General features: G+C 57.9%; 8 protein-coding genes across 8 annotated transcripts; 5 read left to right on the top strand and 3 right to left on the bottom strand.

Annotated features, from left to right (window-relative positions):
• Window positions 1-2,842: 2,842 nt before the first annotated feature.
• K452DRAFT_303138 (uncharacterized protein) lies at window positions 2,843-3,951 on the top strand (the record flags this gene model as incomplete). Its single annotated transcript, XM_033542687.1, has 3 exons — window positions 2,843-3,005; window positions 3,244-3,530; window positions 3,739-3,951. 3 exons carry the CDS (start codon window positions 2,843-2,845, stop codon window positions 3,949-3,951), a joined length of 663 nt encoding a protein of 220 aa, XP_033391697.1.
• Window positions 3,952-4,853: 902 nt separating this feature from the next.
• Window positions 4,854-8,177, bottom strand: K452DRAFT_322721 (uncharacterized protein). Its single transcript, XM_033544544.1, has 3 exons — window positions 8,014-8,177; window positions 5,537-7,943; window positions 4,854-5,484 (listed from the first exon to the last, which is right to left on the bottom strand). The coding sequence occupies exons 2-3, from the start codon at window positions 7,907-7,909 to the stop codon at window positions 5,185-5,187; spliced, it is 2,673 nt and encodes an 890-aa protein (XP_033391696.1). The 5' UTR covers window positions 7,910-7,943; window positions 8,014-8,177; the 3' UTR covers window positions 4,854-5,184.
• Window positions 8,178-8,409: 232 nt separating this feature from the next.
• On the bottom strand, window positions 8,410-9,879 carry K452DRAFT_259808 (uncharacterized protein). The gene is made up of 3 exons (XM_033538507.1): window positions 9,474-9,879; window positions 8,868-9,099; window positions 8,410-8,819 (listed from the first exon to the last, which is right to left on the bottom strand). The coding sequence occupies exons 1-3, from the start codon at window positions 9,573-9,575 to the stop codon at window positions 8,800-8,802; spliced, it is 354 nt and encodes a 117-aa protein (XP_033391695.1). The 5' UTR covers window positions 9,576-9,879; the 3' UTR covers window positions 8,410-8,799.
• Window positions 9,880-10,731: 852 nt separating this feature from the next.
• K452DRAFT_329924 (glycoside hydrolase family 76 protein) lies at window positions 10,732-12,195 on the top strand (the record flags this gene model as incomplete). Its single annotated transcript, XM_033545082.1, has 3 exons — window positions 10,732-10,813; window positions 10,870-11,573; window positions 11,620-12,195. 3 exons carry the CDS (start codon window positions 10,732-10,734, stop codon window positions 12,193-12,195), a joined length of 1,362 nt encoding a protein of 453 aa, XP_033391694.1.
• A 1,818-nt stretch (window positions 12,196-14,013) lies between these two features.
• On the top strand, window positions 14,014-14,263 carry K452DRAFT_292770 (uncharacterized protein). Its single transcript, XM_033541440.1, has one exon. It carries the CDS (start codon window positions 14,020-14,022, stop codon window positions 14,242-14,244), a length of 225 nt encoding a protein of 74 aa, XP_033391693.1. The 5' UTR covers window positions 14,014-14,019; the 3' UTR covers window positions 14,245-14,263.
• A 2,095-nt stretch (window positions 14,264-16,358) lies between these two features.
• Window positions 16,359-16,704, top strand: K452DRAFT_149731 (uncharacterized protein). Its single transcript, XM_033535525.1, has one exon. It carries the CDS (start codon window positions 16,438-16,440, stop codon window positions 16,630-16,632), a length of 195 nt encoding a protein of 64 aa, XP_033391692.1. The 5' UTR covers window positions 16,359-16,437; the 3' UTR covers window positions 16,633-16,704.
• Window positions 16,405-18,862, bottom strand: K452DRAFT_280670 (GMC oxidoreductase). Its single transcript, XM_033539464.1, has 5 exons — window positions 18,725-18,862; window positions 18,322-18,658; window positions 18,107-18,272; window positions 16,926-18,056; window positions 16,405-16,863 (listed from the first exon to the last, which is right to left on the bottom strand). Exons 1-5 carry the CDS (start codon window positions 18,757-18,759, stop codon window positions 16,778-16,780), a joined length of 1,755 nt encoding a protein of 584 aa, XP_033391691.1. The 5' UTR covers window positions 18,760-18,862; the 3' UTR covers window positions 16,405-16,777.
• Window positions 18,863-21,035: 2,173 nt separating this feature from the next.
• K452DRAFT_238319 (uncharacterized protein) lies at window positions 21,036-24,107 on the top strand (the record flags this gene model as incomplete). The annotated part of the gene is made up of 4 exons (XM_033537651.1): window positions 21,036-22,831; window positions 22,874-23,282; window positions 23,457-23,769; window positions 23,926-24,107. The coding sequence occupies 4 exons, from the start codon at window positions 21,036-21,038 to the stop codon at window positions 24,105-24,107; spliced, it is 2,700 nt and encodes an 899-aa protein (XP_033391690.1).
• Between the last annotated feature and the right edge of the window lie 839 nt (window positions 24,108-24,946).

Here is a 24,946-nt window from a genome sequence, read left to right as displayed (position 1 = left end):
CGATCCATTGGAAGGCATATCGAAAGCACCACGCCATCTCACCCTATCCTCGCCGCACGCAGCCCGCTTCACACCACATCTCACCTGACAGAGCTGCACTGAACGCAGCAGTCCCAACAGCGCTAACCTTTCGCGAAAGGCTAGCTAGCTCTTGCGATAAGAAGCCCTGTCCCGCTCCTCCGTCGCTGCTGAGCGCTCGCTCTCTCGGCTTGGTCTGCTTCTATGGTGTTCGCGTTAAGGGTGTTGTTGACGAAACGCCCATTGGATCCGTTTCCAGTGGAACAGTACGACACTGCGCCGTCGCCTCTGTCCCTCCTCCGCCTCCACCTCCGTTGCGAGAGCCGACGAAGAAGGAGCGGCAGCAGGAGGCTGCCGAGAAGGAAATGAGCGAGATGAGGGCGGAGAAGGGGAGAGGAACCCGCGTGCATAGGAGAGAGCGGCAGCGACAAGACGCAAGGAAAGCAGAGGCTCGAAAGCAGACAAAGAGACAAAGAAGCGAAGAGACAGGAGTAATCCGTACCTACCTAGGCAGCAAAGAAAAGAGGTCAGTACTACTAGATCCCAGCTGCTTGCTACCAAACGGCCCATGACCCATGTGTGTGCCTAGAGAGTCGATCCAACACTCCCAGGAAAAAATATTGTTGTGTAAAGATAGTGTTTCAGTACGTAGTACGGACATGGATATACAGACCTACAGCAAATGCATGCGAAATGACCACCGGATACCCACCTAGATACTAGGTACTTCCGCACCATGAAGACCAAGCCCCATGTTCATTCACACTTCTTTTGTTCTTACGGCATAGGTAGAGCATAGGTAGCATGCACGCCGCCAACCTCCTACCTACATAGGTATCACACACCATCCTACACACCACCCCAAGGACGCAACCCCCGCGAGCAGCACAGAGTGAGTGATGGGTACCGCGGAATTCTCGGTTCTGACACATTCCACGCTGCGGCTACTGGCTAGGTACCGTAGGAGAACATCCCACGCCACACACCACACACCCCCCTCCCCCTCCCCCGCCGCAAAAAGGGAGGGCGTCGCAACAAAGCGCGAAAGCGCGACCCGAAGCCAAGGGAAGCGAACAGAACAGAACACGCGCAGCACGCCAGAGGGGAAGAAGGCTGGCTGGTTGCGGACGAGGTTGGGATGGGTGGATGGTTGCGGCGGGTGTGGCGCCGTGGCGCGCGGTTGGTGGTGGTTTGGTACTGTGCGGCCTGACGGCCTGATGGGAGGGTTAGGCTATGTACACCCCTCAATGCATGGGCGTCGGGTTTGATGTAATCTAGCGTGTCTGGGTGAAAGTGTAGGCTGTGAAGACTAAAGAGAGAGGGAGAGACGCGTATGAGGAGGCGCGGGGTTGCGTTGGGGGCGAAGGCTGGTGGTGGAGGCTGGCGATAAGTTTAAAGAAGAGACACAACACCACGCCACGAGAGGCTGAGTGCCAGCCTGCCAGCCTGCCAGCCTGCCTCGCACAGCAGGAGCAGCGGCAGCCGTACGTACGTGACACTTTTCTTCTATTGTAGGTAGGTAGGTACCTACACCAACACCAGCAATAAGCAACTTCGTCGCACAACACAGCCCGCAGCTGCTGCAGCGCAATGCGCAATGCCTTGCAGAATGCCTTGCAGCGCGCCCCTTCAGCTGGGCTCCCGCTCCCCTCACTCCCGCCCTGCCCCCTCCCCCCGGGGCCTCGCAGCTCAGGGCCTTGCAGCCTAGGCAACGCGTCGCACGGAATCGAGGCCGCGTCGCTGCTGCAGTCGACGTCAGGTGCCTCGTTTCAGCGTTACCTCGGAGGACGGGCACACGACAGCAGGACGGCAGGCAGGCAGGCAGGCAGGTGTGTGCGTGCACACACACACGGGCGACGGGCGACTGGCGACTGGCGACGAGCGAGCGTCACTCCGGCGTCACTTTCGTCACGTCTTTTCGGCCGGTCGGGCGAAGAGACCGACGCTCAGCGCCACGCACGGCCTGACGGGGCCTCGGCGGCAGCGGCAGCGGCTCGTGTTCGAACGATTCGAGAAGGACGAGGGCGAGGACAACGCAGCAGGAAGTGGAGCCCGTCGCTGCAGGCGGCGGGTTCGCGGCGCCGCGGCGCGTGGTCCAGAACTGGCAGGGTTGGTTGAGGAGATCTCGGACCAGCGACCCCACCCAAAGCGATGCGGCGAAGCCAACCAGCGGTAACTAGGAGTGCGAAAAGTGGTTAAATATAGTTAGAGAGAGAGAGAGAGACTGAGAGAGCGCGCGCGTGCAGCGGGGTCAAAGTGGGATGGGCGATGGGCGATGGCGCGGCTCAGCAAGAGCAAGCGAGAGCAAAGCGGCTGCGGCGCTGCAGATAGCTCGCAGGAGCGATCGTTGCCGATTGCGGGTGTTTGATCGTCGTGCGCCCGCCCGTTGCACGGCCTTAGCCGCAGACCCTTCCCGGCGTTACCACAGCAAGAGGGTTAGCCCCGCATCGAGCGCCCGTGGGTTGTGCCTGCGCTTGACCGGCCCAGATTCTGGTGGTAACCATGAGACAGGAACGAGGAATGGGGAGAGGGAGAGAGTGTTTAACTCTCCCGTCTCAGCCTGCCTGCCTGTCTGTCTGCCTTACAGATCATCAACCTCCCACAGCCTCGTCAACAAAGACCGGCTCCCTGGGACACCGCACCTCTCTTTCTTCTTCGCTCTCGACACTTCATCATCCCGTCACTCCGCTTCCCCAGTCTCTACCACGCTTTTGTTTCGTCTGGTCCTCGTACCTTACCTACATACATACTCGCATGAAGCAAGCAGAACACCCTCATACCTGAACAACCTCCACAACAACAAAACACCACAACCACCACCATCATGAGCCGCCGCTGGAACCAACACGACGGCGACTCGAACCGTCTGCCCGAGGGCATGGTGTGCACCGGCTACGACGCCGACACGCAAAAATACCACTACCGGGACCGCGACGGGCAGGGCTGGGAGAGCCAGTCTGGGAACCGATACGGGCCGCTGAAGCGAGGTAAGTGTTGAACTGCACTCGGATCTGCACAATCAATCAATCCATCCATCCGCTGTTGTTATTGTTATTGTCGCCCGATGTTTTGGTCGCGCAACCAGTCGCGTTCCAGCGCGGGATCAGCAATAGCAACCCCGCAATATCGACTTGAGCCTCATCACCGTGTCTCACATGGGCCAACGCCAACGCCACACCAGCACAAAGCCGCCATCAAGCAAGCAAGCTAACGCCCGCGCTGCAGTGACGCCCCTAGCCTGGAACGGCGGCCCCCTCCTCCGACACACCGTCACGCCGACGACGAGCAGCAGCCACCGCGCGTCTGCCCGCAACAACAACGGCCACGGGCCCCGAGGCGCGCGCCCGCTGCCGCCGCGCAGCTTCGCCGACATCTTGGGCGAGGAGCGCAAGGCGGGCGGGAGCCCGGATCGCCGCGAGTCGGACGCTAGTGCGGGGACGAGGATGAGTGGCAGCACGCTTAGTAGTGGTGCGAGTGTGAGGAGTGGCAGCTCCTGGACCAGCTCGATTAGGGTGAGTGCTGCTTTTTTGGTTTCTTGTTCTTTTATTCCCGATGCAGACGAAACACCATACACCAATGGCGGAGGGAGGCGTGGTACCGTCACTGACGCCACACACCTCTCCCTCTCCCACCCATCACAAACCCCAACCCCAAACCCGTCACAACCCCAGAACAAAACCCAAAAAACTAGAAACCACGCTAACGCCACCCGAACCACAGTCCCCCCTCTCGAACCTCAAGAACCTCTTCCGCAAGCGACCGGCACCAGTACACAGTCCTTCCTCTCACTCTCACCCGAACCCACACCGTGGCATCAACGCGCATCCCAACCCCTCACGCCGCGGCCCGCGCTCCCTATCGTCCGTGTCGACGTACGTGGACGACACGGCTGATGATGATGCGACGCCGGTGCTGAAGAAGGAGTTTTTGTAGCGTGTTTGCGTGCACGCTACACGGTCTTTTTCTTTTTTCTTTGACGGTCGTTTCTTTACTGTCGTTTCTTTCTTTTTGATGTATTATGGCTTTGGTTCGGGCGAATGAGGGATGCGATGAGATGGGTGCGATGGGGTGGGTAGTAAGTTTGTATTGTCGTCGTTGGAGGATTTTGTCTTTCTTTTTTCCTTTTTTTCCTTTTTTTTTTTTTTTCCCGTTTCCCTTTTCCTTTCCTTTTCATGTCTGTTTGTTTCTTTCGTTGTTCGCATGTATATACCCAGTATGGCACGTCACAGCACGGCACGGCACGGCGCCGAGGGGGGGAGAGAGAGATGGATTAGTTTGGCTGGGGGAAGGCAAGTGATGGATGGGGAAGGAAGATTGGGGTTGGGGTTGGAGCGGAGCTGGAGATGGAGGAGCTGGTATGGAATAGGGGAAGGGCAGGAAGGGCTTAGTTAGGTACGCTTTACGCTACGCTATGCTACGCTATAGGCACGTTGTTACGCATGTACTACCTACACTTCTTACTTATCGTTGTTTTTGGTTTATCGTTGGGAGTTAGGTTTACTTTCGTTGGCTAGTTAGTTTGTTCGCATGTGTGTTTGTGTGTTTGGGTTATGTAAAGAGAGCAAGTAGTTAAAATAAGTAAATAAGTAAGTCAAGGACGCGGTAAAGCGAGGGTATTATTTTCCTAGTTTTCACTTCTTCTCTTTTCTTCCCCCAGCAACAACAAAAACACCTAGATATTTAAAATAGATACCTAATCGATAGATATAGTACGACGAGCTAATATAAGCTTCTTGTCTATATCTATACCTACTATATCCTAAGAGAATCTACGTACCGTACCTCTTAAGACGGACGGTATGATGTAATATACTATGAGCGAGGCGATATAGATGGGGTAGAATAGTAGTTAAGATAAAACAAAAGGTAAATGCATGCATTGCTACACCCGCCCCTCCATCCATCCAAGTCATGATACACTTATGTAACATATACAACAAGATAAGCAACAAAAAAGAGGAAAAGTAAAAAGTAAGAAACGGCTTTGATGGGTGCGTGCGTGCGTGGGCGTGCGTGGTCTGGTTGGTATAGTCACCATCCATCCCACTTCACCACATCCACCCACCACAAACCCCACCTACCCGTCCAAAAAACGAAATGGTTTTATCTACTCCCGACCACTCACACACATGCCCCTCCCCATCAAACCCCAAAAATACCCCACATCTACACATCCAACGGAATACCATCGTACTCGCCATAGCCCAGCGCCAAGTTCATATTCTGCAGACACTGCGTGGCGGCACCCTTGAGCAAGTTATCAATCGTCGCGTTCACAACAACCCGCTTGCCCGAGCTATGCACGGCAAAGCCGCCGACCTCGACGCCGTGGCGCCCGCTAATGTTCTTGACCAGCGGGCTCTCGCCTACCACCTTGATCAGCTTCTCGCCGGCGTAGCGGTCCTGGTAGAGCTGGCGGATGTCGCGCGCCTTCATTTCCTGCTTGAGCGGGATGTTGATCGTGTGCTGTGCTAGTATTAGCCGTCGAGTTTCTCAAAACACCTTCATGTCGACTTACGTGAATCCCCTGGAACCACACTGCCACGTGCGGGATGAAGCCCACCGCCGTCTTCAGCTGGTCCGAAATCTCACGCTCGTGGATGTGGTCCGTCAAGCTGTACGGAATCAGGTTGTTGGTCAGATTCTGCACGTCGTTCTTGGGGCTGGGCTTGGTGCCGGCGCCCGAGTAGCCCGAGACACCGAAAACCGTCGGCTGCCCGCCGCCGATAAAGTCGACCAGCGGCGCAATGCCAATCTGCGCCGCCGTGGCATAGCAGCCCGGGTTGGCGATGCGCGTGGCGTTGGCAATCTTGGAGCGGTCAATCAGCTCCGGCAGCCCGTACGTCCACTTCGAGTCGAAGCGGTAGTCGGCCGACAGGTCCACTATCACCGTCTCCGGGTTGCCGACCTCGTCAATCGCGTCCACAAACGGCTTGCACACGCCGTTGGGCATGGCCATGACCCAGCAGTCCACCTCGCCCTTCTCCGCCATCTTGCGCACGTCGTCCGGCGACAGGTTCTCGTACGTAATCTCGCGCTTGCTGTAGCCCTGCAGCTTCTTGCCCGCGAGCTCGCGCGACGAAACGTGGCGCAGATCCATGTTGGGGTGGTTGTTCATCAAGTCAATCAGAGCCTGACCAGTGTAGCCGCGGGCACCAATCAAAGCGACCTTGGAGGGCCAGTCCTTGCTCTTGTACTTGATGCCGTACGGAGGGTTGGGGTTGGTCGTGGTGGCGTAGCCGCGGGTGGAGCGGGGGAGAGCAGCCGTCACACGGCCCATGGGCGAGGTCTGCGAAGAGAGAGTGCGCATGGTGGAGTAGGAGCGGGTCTGCGAGTTCTGAGCAGCGCGGGCGCGGAGGCCTTCAGCGTACTTGGCGGCACGGTCGAGCTGAGACTCGAGGTTGATGTCACCAAACATAGAGCGGCCGTGCTGCTTGAACTCGAGCATCAGCTGGCGGACCTCGTCAAGGTCGGTGATGCCGTGCCAGAACAGGACCTCGTCGCTGTGGCGGAGAGTACCGTCGGCGCGCTCAGAGAACCAAGGCAGGTTCTCGTCGTGCGTGTCAACGGTCCACATAAGACGAGGGAAGTCGCTCTGCAGGTGAGTGAAGATATTGCCGGCGAGGTTGGTCAACCAGCCGGGCTTGGTGACGGTGAAGGTGGCCAGGTGCGCAGTCTTGCTCGACTCGCTGGGAGGGTGGACAATGGCGAGCGCCTCCATCTTCTCATCAAAGTAAGCCTTGAACGGGCGCTTGGACAGGCTCTGGATGTAACGGTCGACAACAGCCTCGGCATCAAGACCCTTGCGGTCACGGATCAGAACCTCCTTCAGCTTGGCGAGATCGGGAAACTCAGTGATCTGCGACGCAGTCTGGAGCTTGTCGCCCCTCCTGATCAGAGTACCGGCGCCAGAGTCGGTGAAAAGCTCCTTCTCGAGGAAAGAAGGATGGATAATGGCGACAGAGGAAGACTTGGGCAGGTCGTCAAGCAGCTTCTTCATCTCCTTAATCTTCAGCTTGGTGCCGTGCTTGACCCAGGGCTGCGCCATCAGGTGATCGTACTCCTCGTCCAGGTTGATGGACGAAATCATCTCGTTGGTGCTGGCGTTCCATAGACCGCCCTTCTCCGAGAGATAGACAATCTTCAATGGCTCAAGCGCGCGAGCCAGCTCGCCGGCAGCAACGTCGGCATTGACGTTGAGGACCTGGCCCTCCTCCGTCTCGGCCATAGAGGTCAAAACGGGCAGCTCCTTGGCCTCAATGGCAGCCTCAATGGGCTTGGGGTTAACCTGAGTGATCTGACCGACCAGCTTCCACTTCTCCTTGTCCAAGTAATCGGCGGTCAAGACGCCCGCGGTGATGGGACGAGCGCGCACGCCCTCGGCCCACAGCGCCGAAACCAGCTTCATGTTCTCCTCGAGGAAGAGCTTGCGGGCAATGCCCAGAGTCTTCGCATCGGTGACGCGAATACCCTCCTCAAACTCGGGCTCGACACCCGCCGCCTCAATCAACTTGTTCAATTGCGGACCGGCACCATGGACAATGACAGGATACAAGCCCATGGTGGTCAGGTTGCGCAGAGCGGTGCACAGTGCGTCCAGGTGATCCGTCAGGATGGCGCCGCCGACTTTGATGACGGCGAATTGCTGCGACTGAACGGAGCTGAATTGCGCCAGGTACTGCTGGATCTCGCGCTTGGAACCAACATCCTTTAGAATCTTCATGATGGCGGTGCGCGCGCCCTCCTGCCGACTCTCAGATGAGGTAGTGTAGCGCTTCGCACATGGCTGCAGCAGACCGGCCGAGGCGCGCGGTATCGAGGATCTGGCGACTCGGCGGAGGGCGGACCTGGACACGGCCGCGGCCGCGGCTCGGGTGCGGAGAGGGTACATGGTGGAGGGTAGGGACCGATGCTTTCAAAGAGAACTGATGAGCAAGACGTTAGCTTTTTATCTGATCTGACGCATCTGGGCGGCGGTGGTGCCGTTTGACGAACCGGGCTCGCTGGCAGGCCGAAGGAGAGAAGTCTGGGGTCAATTAACGCCTCTCAGCCAAAGGGGAAGAAGAGCATGAAAGCTGGCGGCGCTTGAGGGAGCTAGGCGACGCAAGAGGGTGACCTGGAGGTGTTGGTAGATTGGGGGTTGGGATTTTCCCTCGTGCCTCTGCCCGATAGCGGACGGCGGACATAATTCGATTAACAAATGGGGTAGGCCTCGCGTTTTCTTCGGGCATTTATCGTCCAGCGGCCAGGGCCTCCTCTCTGATGATCGCGGCACAAACAGCATCTTTTTATATCGAATTTACCCATCGATGTCGGGCACCGGCAAGTCACGGTGGTCTTACGAGAAGCGGGCGGCAACGTCTTACCTCCCTTGTTCGTACAGCGCTTCGCGCGCGGTAAAAAAAAATCCCATTTGCAAAAGCTTACAGCCCTCGACTCAAACTCACAAGCATGGACATGGTCAGCATCATCATCCTTCCCGGCAACCTGGCTCTCTGTTAATCCATGCACCCTGTCGATCAAAACACATCACAAAAAGTCTATAGTTAAAAAAGGGCCAGCCATTCGATCGTCGATTGACGTAGTAGTGTTTGGTTATCATGAGAGAACATCAATTATTACAAGCCGGGACCGCATGCAGCAAGAAAGAACCCCATCGCTCCATATTCGCCAAGTACGTGAAAGGTTGCGCTCCAAGGGTCGTGAAAGAGCCTCAGTGCATTGCGTCATGACACTCATGTCTCGCAAATGGGTGCGTTTCAGGTCATGGGCTGCATCTGTTTAATGCTTGGTGGCAACCACTGCGCTCCGTTAGTACCGCCAATAAGCGAGGACAGACCGAGACCTACCGGACGGGACGATGATGATGACGAGCAGGATGATGATGCCGACGACCAGGCACATGCGCATCTTCATGTCCTTCCACCACATCTGCTTGCGCACCCTGTTGGCGCCACGGCGGAAGCCTTGTGCGGAGACGGCGAGGTTGTCGGTCTTGTCTTGAAGCGAGTCCAGCCTGGCACCACGCTCAGAGACCTTGTTGATGTTGTCGCGCATGATACCGACGGTGCTGTCGATTTCCTAGAAACTGGTCAGCAAGGAATGGCCCTCGGAATGCGACGGCCAGCGGGTTGGGCGGCCTGCACAGCCTGCGAGCGACCTGCGAGCAACCTGCGAAGCAGCAACTGGCCGCGACACGGACGGCTCGACCGCGAGCTTCGACCATGCGGAATCCCCTTTCTTTGACAGCCTCGCGTGGCGCAGGATAACCAGCTCTTGCTTCCGAGGGATCCCGGGCCGCAGAGAGCCGCTCGTGCCCTCGCATCGAGGGTGCGACAGAAGCCGCGTTGAGGCCTTGTTGCCGGTCGCTCGCGCCGGTCGTAGATGGCTGGCAGTCGCTTTGCTGCAGGTGTGCGGCGTCGCGACAGGCGTGAAGCGGGAGAATAAAGACCTACCGCCTGAAGAGCCGCGGTGCGGTGGTTGCCACCGTTGGCGCCAGCGGCATTGTTGCCTCCGGAGGGAATGTAGGGGTCGTAGGGTTGCTCACGGTCGGCCATGGCTGCGGAAAGTGCGGAGTGAGGATTTCGAGTGGGAGGAGTGTTGTGTCGGTCGCGCGGTCGCGAGGGTTGGTGGTTGCGGTGGAAGGCGAAGCTCTGGAGGTGGGTTGTTCGGGAAGAGTGAGGTGGTTGGCAGGCGAATGCGTCTTTGGGCTAGAAGGGAGAGAGGCTGAGCTCAGAATCCGAGCGATAACTCTGATTCGTGTCCGAAACAGCAACTCTAACGGCTCCTGTCCGCAGTAGGGGGGGTGCTTTGGGGGTCGTGAAAACGTAAAATTGTCGTGAGCAGTACAGTAGAGGAAAGTTGCAGAAAGTTGAGTGCCCAACCGCCAGCACTGCACTCGTCAATGAGCTAGCCAACAAGCAAGCCCGAAGGCTGGTCGGTCACGTGAAGCGGCAGTGCTGCGCGCGCGCCAAAACCCAAGGAACCAAGGATGGGGCCGAGAGGGCCAAGAGGAACTCAGCCACAGTGCATATGCGTCGTCGCGTCGTTGCAGTCACTGTCGTCACTAGGTCGGTATGCCAGACTGTTGAGAATTGGATAGATTCACTTTGTACCTACACTCACTGCGCCGAGTGAGCGTATGACTTACTGCGACGCCCGCCGTTTCCAGTGGTGATGCAACACTGCAGCTCGCGCGCATTCTTTACCGCTTGGCGGGGCCGTAATTTTCGCCCCATCCGGCTTGGCCCCTACTATATTTGTCGGCCAAGATGCTTGTCTCGCCAGCCATCCGCTCGCCGCTGGGGGGCCAAGGAAACCCCAAAGACAGCTGCCGTATTAGATGGGGATACGTCCATGACCGTTACATGCCCCTTGGTTTCTCCCGCTTTCACACCCTCTCTCCCCCATCACGCTCGTTTTCCGACACCTGCCTCCGCAACTATCCTCCGAGACACGACCGGTCCGTTCCCCGGATTTTCGCTCCCGCTCGCTCCACCACCCGCCGCTCCCCAGTTGGTCGACGCAATAACCACCTTTCTCGATCGTCTCGCCCGGCTATCGTCGATCCGGACTCACCAGCCTGTCCGATCGCCTCTGGCGGCGCGAGAGCTGTAGAATTTGTCCTGTGCCTTCAAAGGCGCTCAAGATCGCCACCCGAGCTGAGCTGCCACGCGCGACCTGACGATCATCCATCATCCCTTCACTCGCAAAATGAAGTTCTCTCAAATTGCGAGCACACTGCTGCTCGGCGCATCTGGCGCGGTTGCCATCGACGTCGAATGGACTAATGAACGTAAGTTCCTCGGACCCCGCCATTAAGTTATGAGCTGAGCTGACAGGCCGCCCTAGAGTCGATCAAAACCGGCATGAAGACAGTTGCGACTGACATGGTGTCATACTACACCGGCTACCGGCCAGGCGACGTACCAGGCAACTTGCCAGCTCCATACTACTGGTGGGAGGCTGGCGCCATGTTTGGTGCTCTGATAGATTATTGGTACTATACGGGCGACACCGAATGGAACGCCATCACGACGCAGGCGATGCTGCATCAGATCGGGCCGGACCAGGATTACATGCCGCCGAACCAGTCCAAGTCGCTCGGTAACGATGACCAGGCTTTTTGGGGCATGGCCGCAATGTCAGCGGCAGAGAACCGCTACCCAGACCCACCTGCGGACCAACCGGGCTGGTTGGCGCTCGCCCAGGCCGTCTTCAACGGCCAGACGACCCGCTGGGACAATGAGACTTGCGGCGGCGGTCTCAAGTGGCAGATTTATCCATTCAACAATGGTTACAACTACAAAAACACCATTTCGCAAGGCTGCTTCTTCAACATCGCCGCTCGCCTCGGCCGATACACTGGCAATTCGACTTACACCAAGTGGGCCAGCAAGGCATGGGAGTGGACCCAGGCGGCCGGCTTGATGAGCCAAGATTACCACTTCTACGATGGAACCGACGACAAGCTCAACTGCACTCAACTCAACCACATCCAGTGGACCTACAACGCCGGTGTGTTCTTGTACGGCGCGGCGACCATGTGGAACATTGTAAGTCGAACCCGCACATCCATCCTTCCTCGCTAATAGCCATCAGAGCGCCGAAAATGGCGATGAGCAAGGCATTTGGCGCGAACGCACCGAAGGCATCATCAAAGGCCTCAGCGTCTTCGTATCCAACGAGGCCCAAAATGTCATGACTGAAGTAGCCTGCGAGCCAAACGACAAATGCAACATCGACCAACGCTCCTTCAAAGCTTACCTCTCACGCTGGATGGCGTCAAGCATGAAAGTCGCGCCCTGGACGGCGGACATGCTGCAGCCGATCCTGGAAGCGTCGCGGCAAGCAGCGGTCAAGATCTGCAACGCGGGCGACAACAGCCGGCAATGCGGGCTGCGGTGGTACACGGGGACGAACGACGGCAGCTTCGGCGTGGGCGAGCAGATGAGCGTGCTCGAGGTCATGGGCACAGCGCTGATCCACACGGTTGCCGGGCCGCTGACGAACAAGACGGGCGGGACGAGCCGCGGCGACCCGAACGCGGGGGCGCATAGCGCCAAGGCGCCGATTATCTACGACGAGGTGACGTTGGGCGATAAGGCTGGCGCGGGCATTCTGACGGCCATCATCCTGATCGGCATCTTGGGCGGCGCGTGGTGGATAATTGCGTGAGTGTTGTTGTTGTTGTGTGCGTGGTGCTTGCTTGCTGGGGCTGCTAATGCTGTTGCGATATATCGCTACGCTTGCTTGCACGTAATAATTCACCAAGTTTTCTGTTTTCTTTCTGCTTTCTTTTCGTTACTGTTCTTTCGAGCCCTTTTTCTGACTCTCCTCTCTCCCTCTCTTCCCTTCTCCCTCCTCCGTTAATGCTTGTCTTTTGTTTTATTGGCGCACACGCCGTTCAGAGCGCTTGTTAAGATCAGTCTGACTACGCGCGTGCGCGCTTTTGCAGGGACAAGAGCGATGAGGGCTGGGGCATCAAGCCGCCGCCGCACTTTTAGGGTTTCGGCTCCGTCTTGGGTGGGGGGTTTTGGGTGGTTGATGCTTGCTTGCTTGCTTGCATACGCACTACCACGCTCACACGCGTTGCCGCTCTTCTCATTGGCTTTTCTCTTGGCTCCACTCCACTCTACTCTACTCGGCTCAATTCGGTTCGGTTCAGCTCAGTTCGACTTGACCTGGCTTGGCTTGACTTGACACGACTTGTATTGGCATGGATCCGTAGCACGCACTTGCACATGCACGGGGGCTGGAACTGGGACTGGATCTAGCCCCGGCTTTGGCTTTGGACTTTCGCACGACAGGTGGTGCGTCTTAACTGCTGTCGCTGCTGGAGAGCTTGCTTGCATTTTGCATTTTGCAGCTTGTTTGCTCTCTCTTTCTCTCCCTCGGTTTCTCTCTTGGGTGCGGTATAAGGCGGGGTGTTGGCTGGGCGGACGGAAACGGAAACGGCCCAGAACGGGATGGGATGGGATGGAATGGGTTGGGGTGGAATGGTACGGATTGGTTGGGGTGGAATGGCGTGGTACGGAATGGTGCGGAATGAATTGGGATGGGATGGCGTGCCGGAACTGGACTGGACTGGGCTGAATGAATGCAATACGATGAGATCTTGATTGAGGTTCGTGTGTGTGTGTGTGTGGCTATCGTTGGTGTGATGTTGAAGGCTGGTGCTCACGGTGGTTGGAGAGGGATGGGGTGCTAGGTGCTGGTTTGGAGTATGACTTAATAGTACATTCCGTCTGCATTTAAACTAGGTAGTTAAAGGAATAAACTACTTATCTAGCGGGCTAAAAGGATTTAAAATTTATACTCTAACGGGCATCTAATAGGCGTCGTCTTAGAGAGAATAATTTAGTTAGCAAACTATATATATAACCATAACATACTAAATTGTAAAGAGCGTGGACTATAAAGCAGCAGATTAAAAAAAAATCCTCTTATCTCATACTCTTCCGTTCGCATATTTCTGTCCTCTTCCCTCACCCCATCCCCCAATATCTTCTCACTCATACCCCATAACTTGCGTAACAGGCACATCCTGCACGTCGCCTCTGCACCACTCGGTGGACGAGGATGACGTATGGCAGTACAGGCTCTGGGAAGCCGTGGCGTAGCGGCGGGTGTACTGGGCTCCTATTCCAGGGCTGCGGGGGTGTAGGAGGTAGGAAGTAAGCACAGATGTAATTCATAGTTTTTGTATTGGGGTGGGTTAGCAGGGAGAGGGAGAGATACGACGTACACGTGAGAGAGCCAGCGGTGGGCGAGCTCAATGTCAAACGTGTGGGCGTCGACGTAGTTGGCGATGCTCCAGCTCCAGTCGTCGCCGCTGGACGTGGCGTTTGTGCAGGGGATCTATCGTAGCGCACATGCGCGCAAGGTCAGTCAACATGCATGCTTCCACTCACTGACTGGCCTGCCGCATTCACAACCCAACGACATGAACGGCAAACGAAAGCCCCGGCTCGAGAGAGCAGCGATTAAACTCACTAGGCCATGCGGCCAGCCCTCCCCGTCTTTGTCCCAGCGAGCACTGCACTCGGCAACGCCAGCGTGCCCTTCGACGCCGGCGTCCTGCACACTGAAATGCACCCTGCGGTAGCGATCAAACGGGCGCAAGTTGACCGTGCTCTCCAGGCCGAGAAAGCGCAAGCAGTCGGCAGGGGCGGCGCAAGAAGAGTTAGCCGGGGCCGCGGCCGCGGCCATGGTAGCGGGTGTTAGAAGCGCGAGGAGCGTGGGGGCGCGCACGGTGCGTTAGGATAGGGTAATGCTGTGTACGTGGTGCTCGAGCTCAGGGTGGAGGTAGAGGGAGGAACAGAGGTGACTGAGGATCCAACCAGACAAACACCTGCCCATGTGCCTGGCTTCTCTCGCTCTCCAGCGCACTTGCTCGCCTTTATATACCTCACCCATCATCAGCCAGCACCGCACTTCTTGCCACCAACCCCTCGCAACCCTCGCCTACCTAAGACTTTTTTGCCTCTGCCAGTCCGCATACACGCGCATTCTTCACCAGCATCGAAGCCCGCTTCCCCATCCGGACTATCCCTCCAGCCCACCTGCCGAGCCGAGCCGACCCGTGCCCGCGCATACGAGCTCACTAAGCCGTGCGCAACCCTGGCTACTTCCGTATCCTTCTAGCGTTTATGCGCGCTTTTGCTGCCGCTTCGCCTGCGCGTACTGTTTGCGTAGGGATATGGGTACCGACGGCTTCGTATTGCGTTAGGTAAGAGGTCGTATAGACGTGTTTCCAGCAGGGTTGTCAACCGTCCCGTCGATATTTAGACCGTCCCGTCTAAAACCATATTTATAAGCGTACGGGATAGTTTATCTAATTGATAATTAAAAACGAAAATAGCTTCGTCCTAGCGAAGCCTATTTTAGTCGGACGGTTATCCGCTTAAGCCCCTAATCGCCTTCCTAGAACTTCTAATTACTACCTAACTAGGCTTCTTAGTAGGAGCTCTAAGGTTTTTAGAGGCCATATATAACTTCGCTTAACCTTCTTTTTCCTAATTATAGTATTATTAATTAGCATCGCTCAATATATTTACTATAAGATAGAATATTATTATTAGTAATTAGTACTCTATATTCTCTTTCGTCCGCTTCTATACGGTTTATTCTAGAGATTTTATATACTATATAATATACTATAACGGTATGCAACGGTAGAGGACGGAGTCGGTTAGGGGATAGGGCGATAGGAGTAGTAGTTATAGATAAAAGACTCTACTTCTACTACGTATTCTACTTATAGAGGTTTAGTTTTTTAATATCGGTCTTAATATATATTTTTAGCATGAGGGGAATATAGTAGTTATTAAATAAATAGACTTTACTTTAGATACCTACTCTATTAGAGAGAACCTAGACGTTCGACCTTAGACTTAGCGTAGTATATAGGAGACGAGAAGACCTCACATCAGCTGCTCTTCCGGAAAAAAAGAACGTAGACCCTCGACCCCAAACAACAAACAAGGAAACAAACGCATAAACACCCCGCCAAATCCCTCAGCAAACAGCCGCTCCTTCCCCAGCAGCGTGCTTCCCGTAGCACGTACGGACACGGCGCTCACCATCCCTCGCTAGCGGCAGCTCCGCACGCCTCGTGCACCGGCTACCGAGCGAGCACTCGATCTCGCCGTGGCGGATGATGATTAATAAAGACGCCGGGCGTGTGTTTGGTTATTTTTGTTGTTATGCTGTACGGGGTACGGGTCGTTGAGACAAGCTGAGCTGAGGTGACGTGAGCTGAGGTTAGGTATGTAGCGGATAAAGACGGGTGGAAATAATAGGTGTGTACCTTTCCTTCTAGAACTCCTACCGCCCATCGCAACCCATCGCAAGCACGTCGTCAACGAAACCAACCAAACCAAACCAAGCCAAGGCCGCCCACGGTCATCATCCGTCATCCGCCCAGAAGCGTCCCGCCCCACCCCCGGGTGCCGCAACTAGACTACGACGACGGGACGACGGGACGATGATGACGTCTGCGGGGCACGCTTCCTTCCATCGCGTCCAACCTACACAACACAACCCCTGCCCTGCCCTGCACAACCCATCACCATCACCATCACCACCACACCAACCAACCAACCCCCCAGACCATAACACCAGCTCCAAACAAAGCTTGCTCAACAAGAACCGAACCGAACCTACAGAACAAGAGCGAGGCGAAAACACATCCCTTACTCCCAGCACGACCACGCTCCCCTATGGATACACACACGCCTCCACTTTCATCTCCACCTGACTCAACGTCCTCGCCCACGACTCGCTGTTGCGCTAAACGCACGACTCGGGGCGCCAGTCTATATTGTATACCAAGTTGTAATATGCGCGAGTCGTAGCTCTTAATTGGTTGGTTGGTGCTACCGCATCAAGAGCCTGAGTGAGTCGTTATTACCTAGGATGGCTGGCTGGTTAGGTAGGCTGCACTGCGGTGGTACCGCTTTCCTTCCTCTCCTGTTTGTGCTGTGCTGTGTTGTGCTGTGTGTTGGGTTGTGTTGTTTGTATTCTCTTTCTTTCTCTCAGTCATTCTCTCTCTCTCTTTCGCTTTCACACTCTCTGTGTGTGTTCTGTGCAAGAAAAAAATTCATATACTAAACGACATGTTCGAAGGAAGAACCAAAAGAAGCGCCTCTCGCGCCTGACATTATAGTACACGCCCGGAACCATCGCGCGCTGCGCTGGACCGAGCCTCCACCAACCGCACCGCTCCCTACTCCTTGCTCGCACCCATCCTCATCCCTTACCTAATAACAAAGGCCTTGGGGTTGTGGTCCTCGAGGACCAGCTCCGCGGCGCGCTCGCCAATGCCATAAGCCGGCATTTGGGCTGTCTTGTCGTTAGCTTTTGTCCAACTGCAGCGCCAAAAGAGGGGGGAGGGGAGAACTTACTGTGGCCCTGGTTCAGCAGGGGCATGGAGCTGCAGTCAGCGACGCGCAGGCCCTTGACGCCGCGGACGCGGAGGCGCGCGTCCAGGACGGCCATAGGGTCGCTGTCCTGACCCATCTTGCACGTGCCCGCCGAGTGGTAGCACGTCGTGGCCTGCTCGCGCACATAGGGCGCCCAGTCCTCGCGCGTCTTGAACGTGTGGTGCTTGGCCGTCGGCGGCCACGCGCCCTTGACCACGTCCTTAGTGCCCTTGCCCGACATGACAACCTCGTTGGCCATGGCGCAGCCCTCGGACAGCACCAGCAGGTCCAGCGGGTCCGCCAGGTAGTTGTGGTCGACGACGGGGTTGGCGCGCGCGTCCTTCGAGTCCAGCGTCACCGTGCCGCGCGACCGCGGCGAGAACAGCTCCGTGATGATCGAGAAGGCGTGCTGCCCGTCGCCCGGCGCGTCAATGTACTGCTTCGGTCCTCCGTACAGCTCCGTGTTGAAGAACTCTATGTTCGGCTGGTTCGGCAGCAGGCCCATCGGGTCGCGCTGCTTGCCGCCGATGACGGGGCGCGTGGCCTCGCGCCACTTGCGCGAGTCTTGCAGGCGGTCTTCAATGCGCGCGTATGCAAACGCGCCGAACGGGAACGTCGACAGGAAACCCGTCTTCTTCTCCTTCCACAGCTTGTAGCTCGCCGCTAGGCCGCCCGTGTGGTGCGCGTACTCATCGTTGGTCAGGCCCGGCTTGTCCACCTCGTAGAACGCGAACACGATGGCGTGGTCCATCAGGTTCTTACCCACACCGGGGAGGTCGACCGCCGTCTCGATGCCGACCTTGGTGAGCTCGTCCTTGGCGCCGATGCCCGAGCGCATCAGGATCGCGGGGCTGCAGTAGGCGCCCGCGCTCAGGACGATGTCCTTGGTGGCCTTGACGATGGTCGACTTCTCCGCGTCCTTGACGAAGATCTCGACGCCCGTGGCGACCAGCTCGCCGTCCTTCTTCTCCAGCACCACCTTGTCGACGATGCAGTCGGTCTTGATGGTGATGTTGTCACGCTTCTGGTCCTTGGTGATGAAGTCGGCACCAGTGGTCCTCAGACCTTGGTGGACGGTACGGGGGGCGTGGCCGCAGCCGTTAGCGACGGCGCCTGCATCTATTAGCCCACTGTACACGACACCTTCGAAGTGGGAAGCTTACCAGTGGTGAACATGTCGGCGTTGTAAGGCAGACCCTGGCTTTCAAGAGACTGCATGATGCGCTGGGAAATGGGAGCGAGATCGTGAGGCTCAGTGTGCAGAGGGCCCTTGGTACCGTGCTGCTCCATGGCAGCATCATGCCAGTCCTTGGGGTGGAAAGTCTCGGCCTGACAAAGTTAGCGATCAGTGAGCAGCAACACCAGGAACCAAACTCACCTTGGCGAAGCACCTCCACATGTCCTCGCCCGACCAGCCGGGCAGGCCCCAGTCGTCATAGTCCTGCTTGGTACCACGAATGCACAGAGTGCCGTTCAAGCCACTGCAGCCACCAAGGAACCTACCCCTGCTGTTCTTGACGCGGCGGAAGTTGACGCCGGCGGTGGGCTCGGCGATGATGTTCCAGTCGGTCTCCTTGTCGAAGTTTTGCGACCAGCCGCCAGTCATGTGAACATTCTCGAGGTCCTTGTTGTCGGGGCCGGCCTCGATCACGCAGACCTTTGCGTTGGGGTCCTCAGCCAGACGGCCGGCGACGACGCAACCAGCGGTGCCACCACTGCGAAAGAAAATATGAGTATTGGGGGGCGGGGGCCTGAGTGGCAAGGGGGGAGGGCGGCCTTACCCGCACACGATGTAGTCGTAGGTTTCGAAAGACATGGTGAATGAGAGTCAGTTGGACGTGGTTAAGAGAGTGGAATGCGGAAAAAAAAGAGCGTACCGAAGAAGCGGCTTCCCGGGCAGCCTTTTAAAGGGCGACCACGGATAGTAAAGGATATTTGGAGGTAGATGCAAGCATGAGATCCGATTTGGGGGCCGTCACAGTTGACGAGCGACTGTGCCACTACAGGCAAGACAAATGCGGGGTTGGAGCAGCAATCTACGAGACTCAGTCGCGTAGATTGAGTCGTGATTCTGCCGCAACAACTCGCGTAGGAGCGCGAATCTTGGCCGTCTTGGGCAGGATCCCCCCGCTGCCGCCAGTTTAGGGTCCGCCAACGGAAGGCGGTCCGCTGAAGGATCCGCAATGGCGCGCCTCACCCGAGTTACGCGGCCGGCCTGCGAGCCTCCCGGCTCCCGTCCAAGCGAAAAAGGGCGCATGTGCGTTAGTCAGGCTTGCCAGGGCGGGCGACGGGGCGGACCCCGTAGGGGGTGAATAAGTTGCGATGAGCAGGGCCTGAGCGAGGATATGAGGGGCCAAAAATATCGTGGTCGTCCGGTCGGTCGCCGCATTTTGGGGGCCGCGGGCGGAATTATTCCAGGATTTATACGAGGTGAGTGTTGTGTGTCAGGCAGAGAATGTTGTTGCCTTGTCAGGTGTCGAGATCAGGCAGAGGTTTGGTGCCTGACGTTCGTTCGAATTTTCAGGCAACAATGTCATGTCATGCCTCAGGCATACACCAGCTCCAACTCACGTGCACTTTTTCTGCCTTGCGTTTCCGCCTGAGGCAGCAATCTGCCTTCTGCCTGACATGGACACCTCGACACCTCAGGCATCACTTTTTTTTTCTTCCTCAGGCATCGATTTTTTCCTTCTTCAGGCATCACTTTCTTTCTCAATTTTTCTTCCATTTCCCACTTTCACACGGCCATCTCGCCAACTTGTACACTTCCCATTGGCCATGGGGCTCTGGATCTCGCCTGAGGCTCTGGGATCTCTACCTAGACTGCGGGTCTGCATTCGCGTTCTCTACGTGGTCGTTCTCGCCAGGTGACCGGTGGGTGGTGGGGTGAGGAAGAAAGGTAGGTACGCAGCCCTGCAGGATTCATCCAACACACACTTACAAGGCCCATCCCGGCGCGTCTATCCGCGGGGCCGCGAGTGGCTGACGGGCGAGATTCGGTGGATTCGGCCGATCACACGGGCCTTCCGCTCACCCATTCGTAGAAGATTCCAAGCTTCCAACGGCCTTCGACGACCCACCGGCCTGGCCCTACGACGCACCACGACACCAGGCACGCTGTGAGTTGGCCGGCGGCTGGCAGCCAATGGCCGCTTTGCCATCTGAAGGCTGGGCCTGATCCTCGCCAGGATCGCTGCCCAGTTTGCAGGCGTCTTCGAAACAAAAAATGCGCGTGGCAGCCGGCCGAGTCAGGTTGTGCAGCCGCTGCAGCGCGCCCTCTCCCCACACCACGAAACCCACCGCCGACCTGTGCTGAGCCAGGGTCGCGCGACATCGGGCCAGGAGCGGTGTATGCCGCTGTTTTTTCCTACCTGCCGATAATAAACAATAGGGGCCCTCGCCTTGATGTCATCGTTTTTTCCTAGACACCACATCGTCAACCCCGCCTTCCACCCCGGTGCGACATGCCTTTCGGCTTCCGGAAGCGCCAGACGGCCGCCGCCGACAAAGATGGCACTCCCCAGCCGAGCGAGAAGGCCCACGGAAACAACAAGCGCAAGCTGAGGAAGCGCGACCTGCTGCGCCATCTGTTTGCGCCCTTCCGCGACGCCCTCCAGCCCAAACAGCAACAGCAGGAGCAACCCCCGCACCATGACGACGCCGACCAGAAGCAGTTCCACGACGACGTGTGTATCCTCCTTCCCCGCTGTCTTCAAGAGACCATCTGGCCCTAACCCATGAAGCCACCGCCGCCTCCCCCGCCGCCGCGCAAGTCGCGCATCCCCGAGGCCGTCGGCCGCACTCTCCGCAAGTACAACCGCTCCAAGTCGACCGTCACCGACGAGCAGACGACCCTGCGCGCCACGCCGTCCGTCGAGGAGACGCTCGAAGCGCCGCCCGTCCAGCAGCCCGACGTCGAGCCCAGCGCGGAAAAGCCGCCTGGCGAGGAGCAGAGGGGTACGTGTTTGCCATGCCTCCTGATCTGCTACCCAGCCGCACGGTGGTGGTGGACGGATCACCATCCGCTGGCGACCATCACGTCAGGAGCGGTAGGGGAAACGGGAACAAGGAACACTGCAAGGCTGACACACGATGAATCTGGCAGGCCTGTCCGATGACGAGGTAAAGGCTCTTTTCTCTGGCGCGCCCGTCTTCTCCGTCGAAAAAACCAAAGGTCGTCGCCGGCCCAGCGTCGACTTTCCCTACAACGGCAACCTTGCGGTCCGAGATGTCAGCGATTCCCCCCAGCTCTCCCACGAGGCCTTTTCGGCGGCCACCTTGCGGCCGCACCTCCGGACCGTCGAAGCTCAGGACAGCAAGGCGACGCCGCGCGTGGGGTATGATATTGACGTAGTAGAAGTTCCTAGCATGCTCGGCCTCCAAGCTCACGAACCTGGATGCGTCGGCTTCGAACATTTCCTGGAGATTCCGTATTCGGATAACCTGCGGACCGAGGAGAGAGACGAAATGGAGGCGAGCCGGAATCGTGAAGTTCTGGAGGAGACGCCGGAGAAGCTGGGCATCAAGTGGCTGGATCTACGTTTGATGTACGAAAGACTGAAAGAGCTTGGGCAGTATCACCAGACTTACCAGGAATCGGGAGGAAAGGTTAGCATTTTGGATCACCAGCAGCCCGGAGAACTGTACGCGCATCTTTTCGGCAAGTTTCTTACCCCTCCGAGGTTCGACGGAAGCACGGGAGATCCTACCGGTTTAAAGGTCCAAATCGAGACGTTAATGAGGGTGTTGAGGATTGAGGGAATCTGGCGGGACTTTAGCATTGTGGAGTGGCGGATACGGTTGGGCAAGTTGCTCTGGGAGCCGAGCACGCCGGAAGAGTCGGAGCATGATGCCTATGGGTTCGAGCAGCCATACAGCGAACGGGACATGTTTTTGTTGCAGGTGCTGCTCGCGTCGGAGCTGCTGCTCCGCCTGGACGCCATCTCCGGACTCAGTATGGAAGAGGTCACCAACGGGATCAACCTTACGGCCGCCGAGGTCCGCAACTTTGCCAGCCTTAGGACGAGGAAGACGGACTGGGATCTCGTGCTGGCCAGGCGATTCTTGGAGAACATCGAGGTGCTCGAGGAGACGCCGTCCGTGCCCATGCCACGGAAGAGGGGGTTCTTTTCTGCCCTGAGCGTCAATCGTGGTGAAGAGCATCCCGCCAACCCGGCCGAAACCGAATTCTGGCTGCGCCCGCGCCATCAAGATCGCCAGCTTTCGGGGCTTCTTCATTTTGCGGAAGCGATCGGCTGGCCCAATGTCGAAGAGGTGTCGAGCAGCTTGTCATCGAAGATCCAGTCCCAAGCAACGCCGACGCAGACACCAACGCCAAGCCTCTACCGCACACCGCTGGAATCACCCCTTCCGACGCCGCGGTCCGGGCACCACGCCGGCGGATACTTTGACGATACGTTATGGCGGCCTCAGCTGACTCGAAACAGCACCGGACGGTCCATTGCGCTCCAGGCTGCCTCGCCTCCCGCGGCCCAGGCTCCTCCGCGACGGCCCGCGCTGCTGCGCAAGGACAGCAGCCATCCGAGCTCGAACCACAACAACGGTGGCCCGCCCAATGTTGGTGGCTGGCTGAGCCGCAGCTACCTCACCGGTCTGATCCTGCCCGGCGAGGCCATGTCGCACTTGCTCATCAGCACGCTACTGGAGAACGACAAGCGCGCCATTGCGGCGCTGGGTAACTTTGCGAACCTGTGCGGCGGATTTACGTACGGCGGGAAGAGCTGGTGGAGCAAGGGCAGCGTCATCGGGCGCGTCATGGCGGCCATGGAGGAGGCGAAGGAATGCATGGGCTGGGTCGGCGTGCCCGTCGTGCCCGAGGGGTGCGAGGCGATTTGGGTGGACGTGGCCAGCACGGTGCCGATGCCGACGTGGGCCGAGGAGAGGAAGGTGCGTGGGCGCAGCGACGGCAGGAAAGCCAGAGCGCGCATCGAGGCGGGAGAGCGCATTTCACGCGACTCGAGCTTCACGGCAGGAGGGGGAGGGAAGACGGAGGCGGAGGCGCGCGGGGCCGACTTCATCATCCCGCGCGACGACGAGACGATCCGGCGGCCGGGCGTGCGCTTCAGCCGCTTCGACCTGCACCAGTCGGACCGGCCGTTCTTCCCGCGCGCCGACTCGGACACGGAAGAGGAGTCGGACGCGGGCGCGGGGCCGAGCTACACGGGCGCGCTGACGTTTGAGGTCGAGGAGCAGCTGGAGGACGGCAACACGATTGGCATCGTCGAGACGACGCTGCACCTGACGCACGACGTCTTCTTCGTCGCGGCGCACCCGTGCACGCCGCCGCCCGCGACGGCGGCCGCGCTGAAGCTGGCGCCTGTCGTGTCCGGGCCGCCTGGGACGGCGGGCTCGACGTCGCCGACTTCGCCCTCGAGCCCGTCGAGCCCGTCTAGCCCGTCGGGTAACAATCTGCTGTTGCAGCCGCTGCCGACGCTGTCGCCGCAGTCGTCGCTCCAGCAGACGCAGACGCAGACGCAGAATCAGCAGCTGCAGCCGCCGCGCCTGTCCAAGGACTCGCGCCGCAGCAGCACGGCTGGCACGGGGCCCACGCACAGCAACAGCAACAGCAACAACGGCAGTGGCACAACGCAGAACGGCGCCGCGCCCTCGCCGTCGCCCAGCAGAGTGTCGTCGCGGCGTGCGCCGGCTCATCCACTGCACGCCGGCGCCCGGTACCGCACTGTGGCTGCGGCGGCACTGGCGGCTGGCGCGGCGGGGATTGGCATTGGGATTGGAGCCGGAGAGAGCGCGAGCCTGTTGACTGCGGATGATGATGGGGACGTTGACGGGGATGAGGACGAGGAGAGTGGAGATTCAGGGGAGGGGGTGGGGTGCTGTGATGGGAGATGCAGTGGTGGATGCAGCGGTAGTGGTATGGAGGGGGTAGGCGAGCGCGAGGGCAAGGAGTGCACTGGTGCTGGTGCAGGTGCTGGTGGAAACGCGGGAGCGGGCGGCAGCGGAGCCGGTGGCGCGCTGCTGGTCGTGGATGCGCGCGGCGGCGCCGACCAGGAGGTGCTGGCGCGGGCGTGGTGCGCGCAGCGCGGCGAGCATGCGGTGGTGGCGCGCGTGGGGCGGGCGTGCTTGGCTTGCGCTGTGAGAGAGGCAAGGGCGCTGGGGGTGAGAGTCGTGGTTAGGGTTGGGTAGTTGGGGGTACGAGAGGAGGTTTGAAGGGGAGGGTTGCCTTGCTCTCTTTTTTTTTTTTTTTTTTCTTTTTCTTTCGGGTTCGACGACCTCTTCTGCTAGGACGAGTGGTTTGGTTTGGTTTGGTCCGCGTTGCTTCGTTGCGTTCGCTCGTGGTTGTGGGGGTCTGTTTTTCTTCTTTTCTCTTCTTCTTGTTCCTCCTCTTCTTCTCTTTTTGGTTCGGTTGAGGTCGATGTCGATGGCGAGGTCGTTCGAGGGCGAGAGTGGCAGTAGCGGAATGAGTGGTGGTGGTTTAGGCTGTTCTTCTTCCCACTGTTTCAGTTCCTCCTTTTTTTCTTCCCGTCTTCCCTTCTCTTCATTTCGCTCCGTCTCGTTTCGTTTTCGTTTCTCCTAGCTCTTTCTCCTTCTCTTCCTCTTTCCCATTCGTTCCGTCTCGGTTCGTAAACCTTTACTTCGGATTGGGGGTTTTGTCTGGCTTGTACTTACTTGATAGCGTGGGTTGCGTTTGCATTTGCGTTTGGCTGTTTGTTTGTTGGCTGTCTGTTGGTAGGGTCTTTGTAATGCGATTAGCGGGGGTTCTTGTTTCGTTGTTGTTTGATAGAGGGCTTTTTTTGTTGTTGTTTTTGTTGTTGTTGTTTATCGGTTCGGTGGCTTTGTCGGGTTGTTGTTGGCTTTTGTTTGTATGATTTGTGCGTGTGCGTGTGTGTTGTGTGGTGTTGTTGCGTTGTATAGATTTGGTTGCTTGGTTCGGTAGTGATTTATTGGCTGTTTTGGCTTGCTTGCTTGCTTGCTTGCTTTTTTGTCGTCGTCGTTGCCGTTGCGGATGCGGTGTTTTTTTTTTT

Source organism: Aplosporella prunicola (assembly GCF_010093885.1).
Source record: "Aplosporella prunicola CBS 121167 unplaced genomic scaffold K452scaffold_67, whole genome shotgun sequence".
Classification (NCBI taxonomy): Eukaryota; Fungi; Ascomycota; class Dothideomycetes; order Botryosphaeriales; family Aplosporellaceae; genus Aplosporella; species Aplosporella prunicola.
This window is presented reverse-complemented; position numbering and strand designations above follow the sequence as displayed.

Excerpts from the sequence above, each read along its gene's own strand:
- K452DRAFT_322721 (XM_033544544.1), bottom strand. The coding sequence starts at position 7,909 with ATGTACCCTCTCCGCACCCGAGCCGCGGCCGCGGCCGTGTCCAGGTCC. Across the intron at positions 5,485-5,536 it reads TGTGGTTCCAGGGGATTCAC|CACACGATCAACATCCCGCT; the intron begins GTAAGTCGACAT and ends ATACTAGCACAG.
- K452DRAFT_259808 (XM_033538507.1), bottom strand. The coding sequence starts at position 9,575 with ATGGCCGACCGTGAGCAACCCTACGACCCCTACATTCCCTCCGGAGGC. Across the intron at positions 9,100-9,473 it reads GCACCGCGGCTCTTCAGGCG|GAAATCGACAGCACCGTCGG; the intron begins GTAGGTCTTTAT and ends ACCAGTTTCTAG. Across the intron at positions 8,820-8,867 it reads CATCATCATCGTCCCGTCCG|TGGTTGCCACCAAGCATTAA; the intron begins GTAGGTCTCGGT and ends AACGGAGCGCAG.
- K452DRAFT_292770 (XM_033541440.1), top strand. The coding sequence starts at position 14,020 with ATGCGGCCAGCCCTCCCCGTCTTTGTCCCAGCGAGCACTGCACTCGGC.
- K452DRAFT_149731 (XM_033535525.1), top strand. The coding sequence starts at position 16,438 with ATGGCTGGCTGGTTAGGTAGGCTGCACTGCGGTGGTACCGCTTTCCTT.
- K452DRAFT_280670 (XM_033539464.1), bottom strand. The coding sequence starts at position 18,759 with ATGTCTTTCGAAACCTACGACTACATCGTGTGCGG. Across the intron at positions 18,273-18,321 it reads TGTGGAGGTGCTTCGCCAAG|GCCGAGACTTTCCACCCCAA; the intron begins GTGAGTTTGGTT and ends TAACTTTGTCAG. Across the intron at positions 16,864-16,925 it reads CCTGCTGAACCAGGGCCACA|CCCAAATGCCGGCTTATGGC; the intron begins GTAAGTTCTCCC and ends ACGACAAGACAG.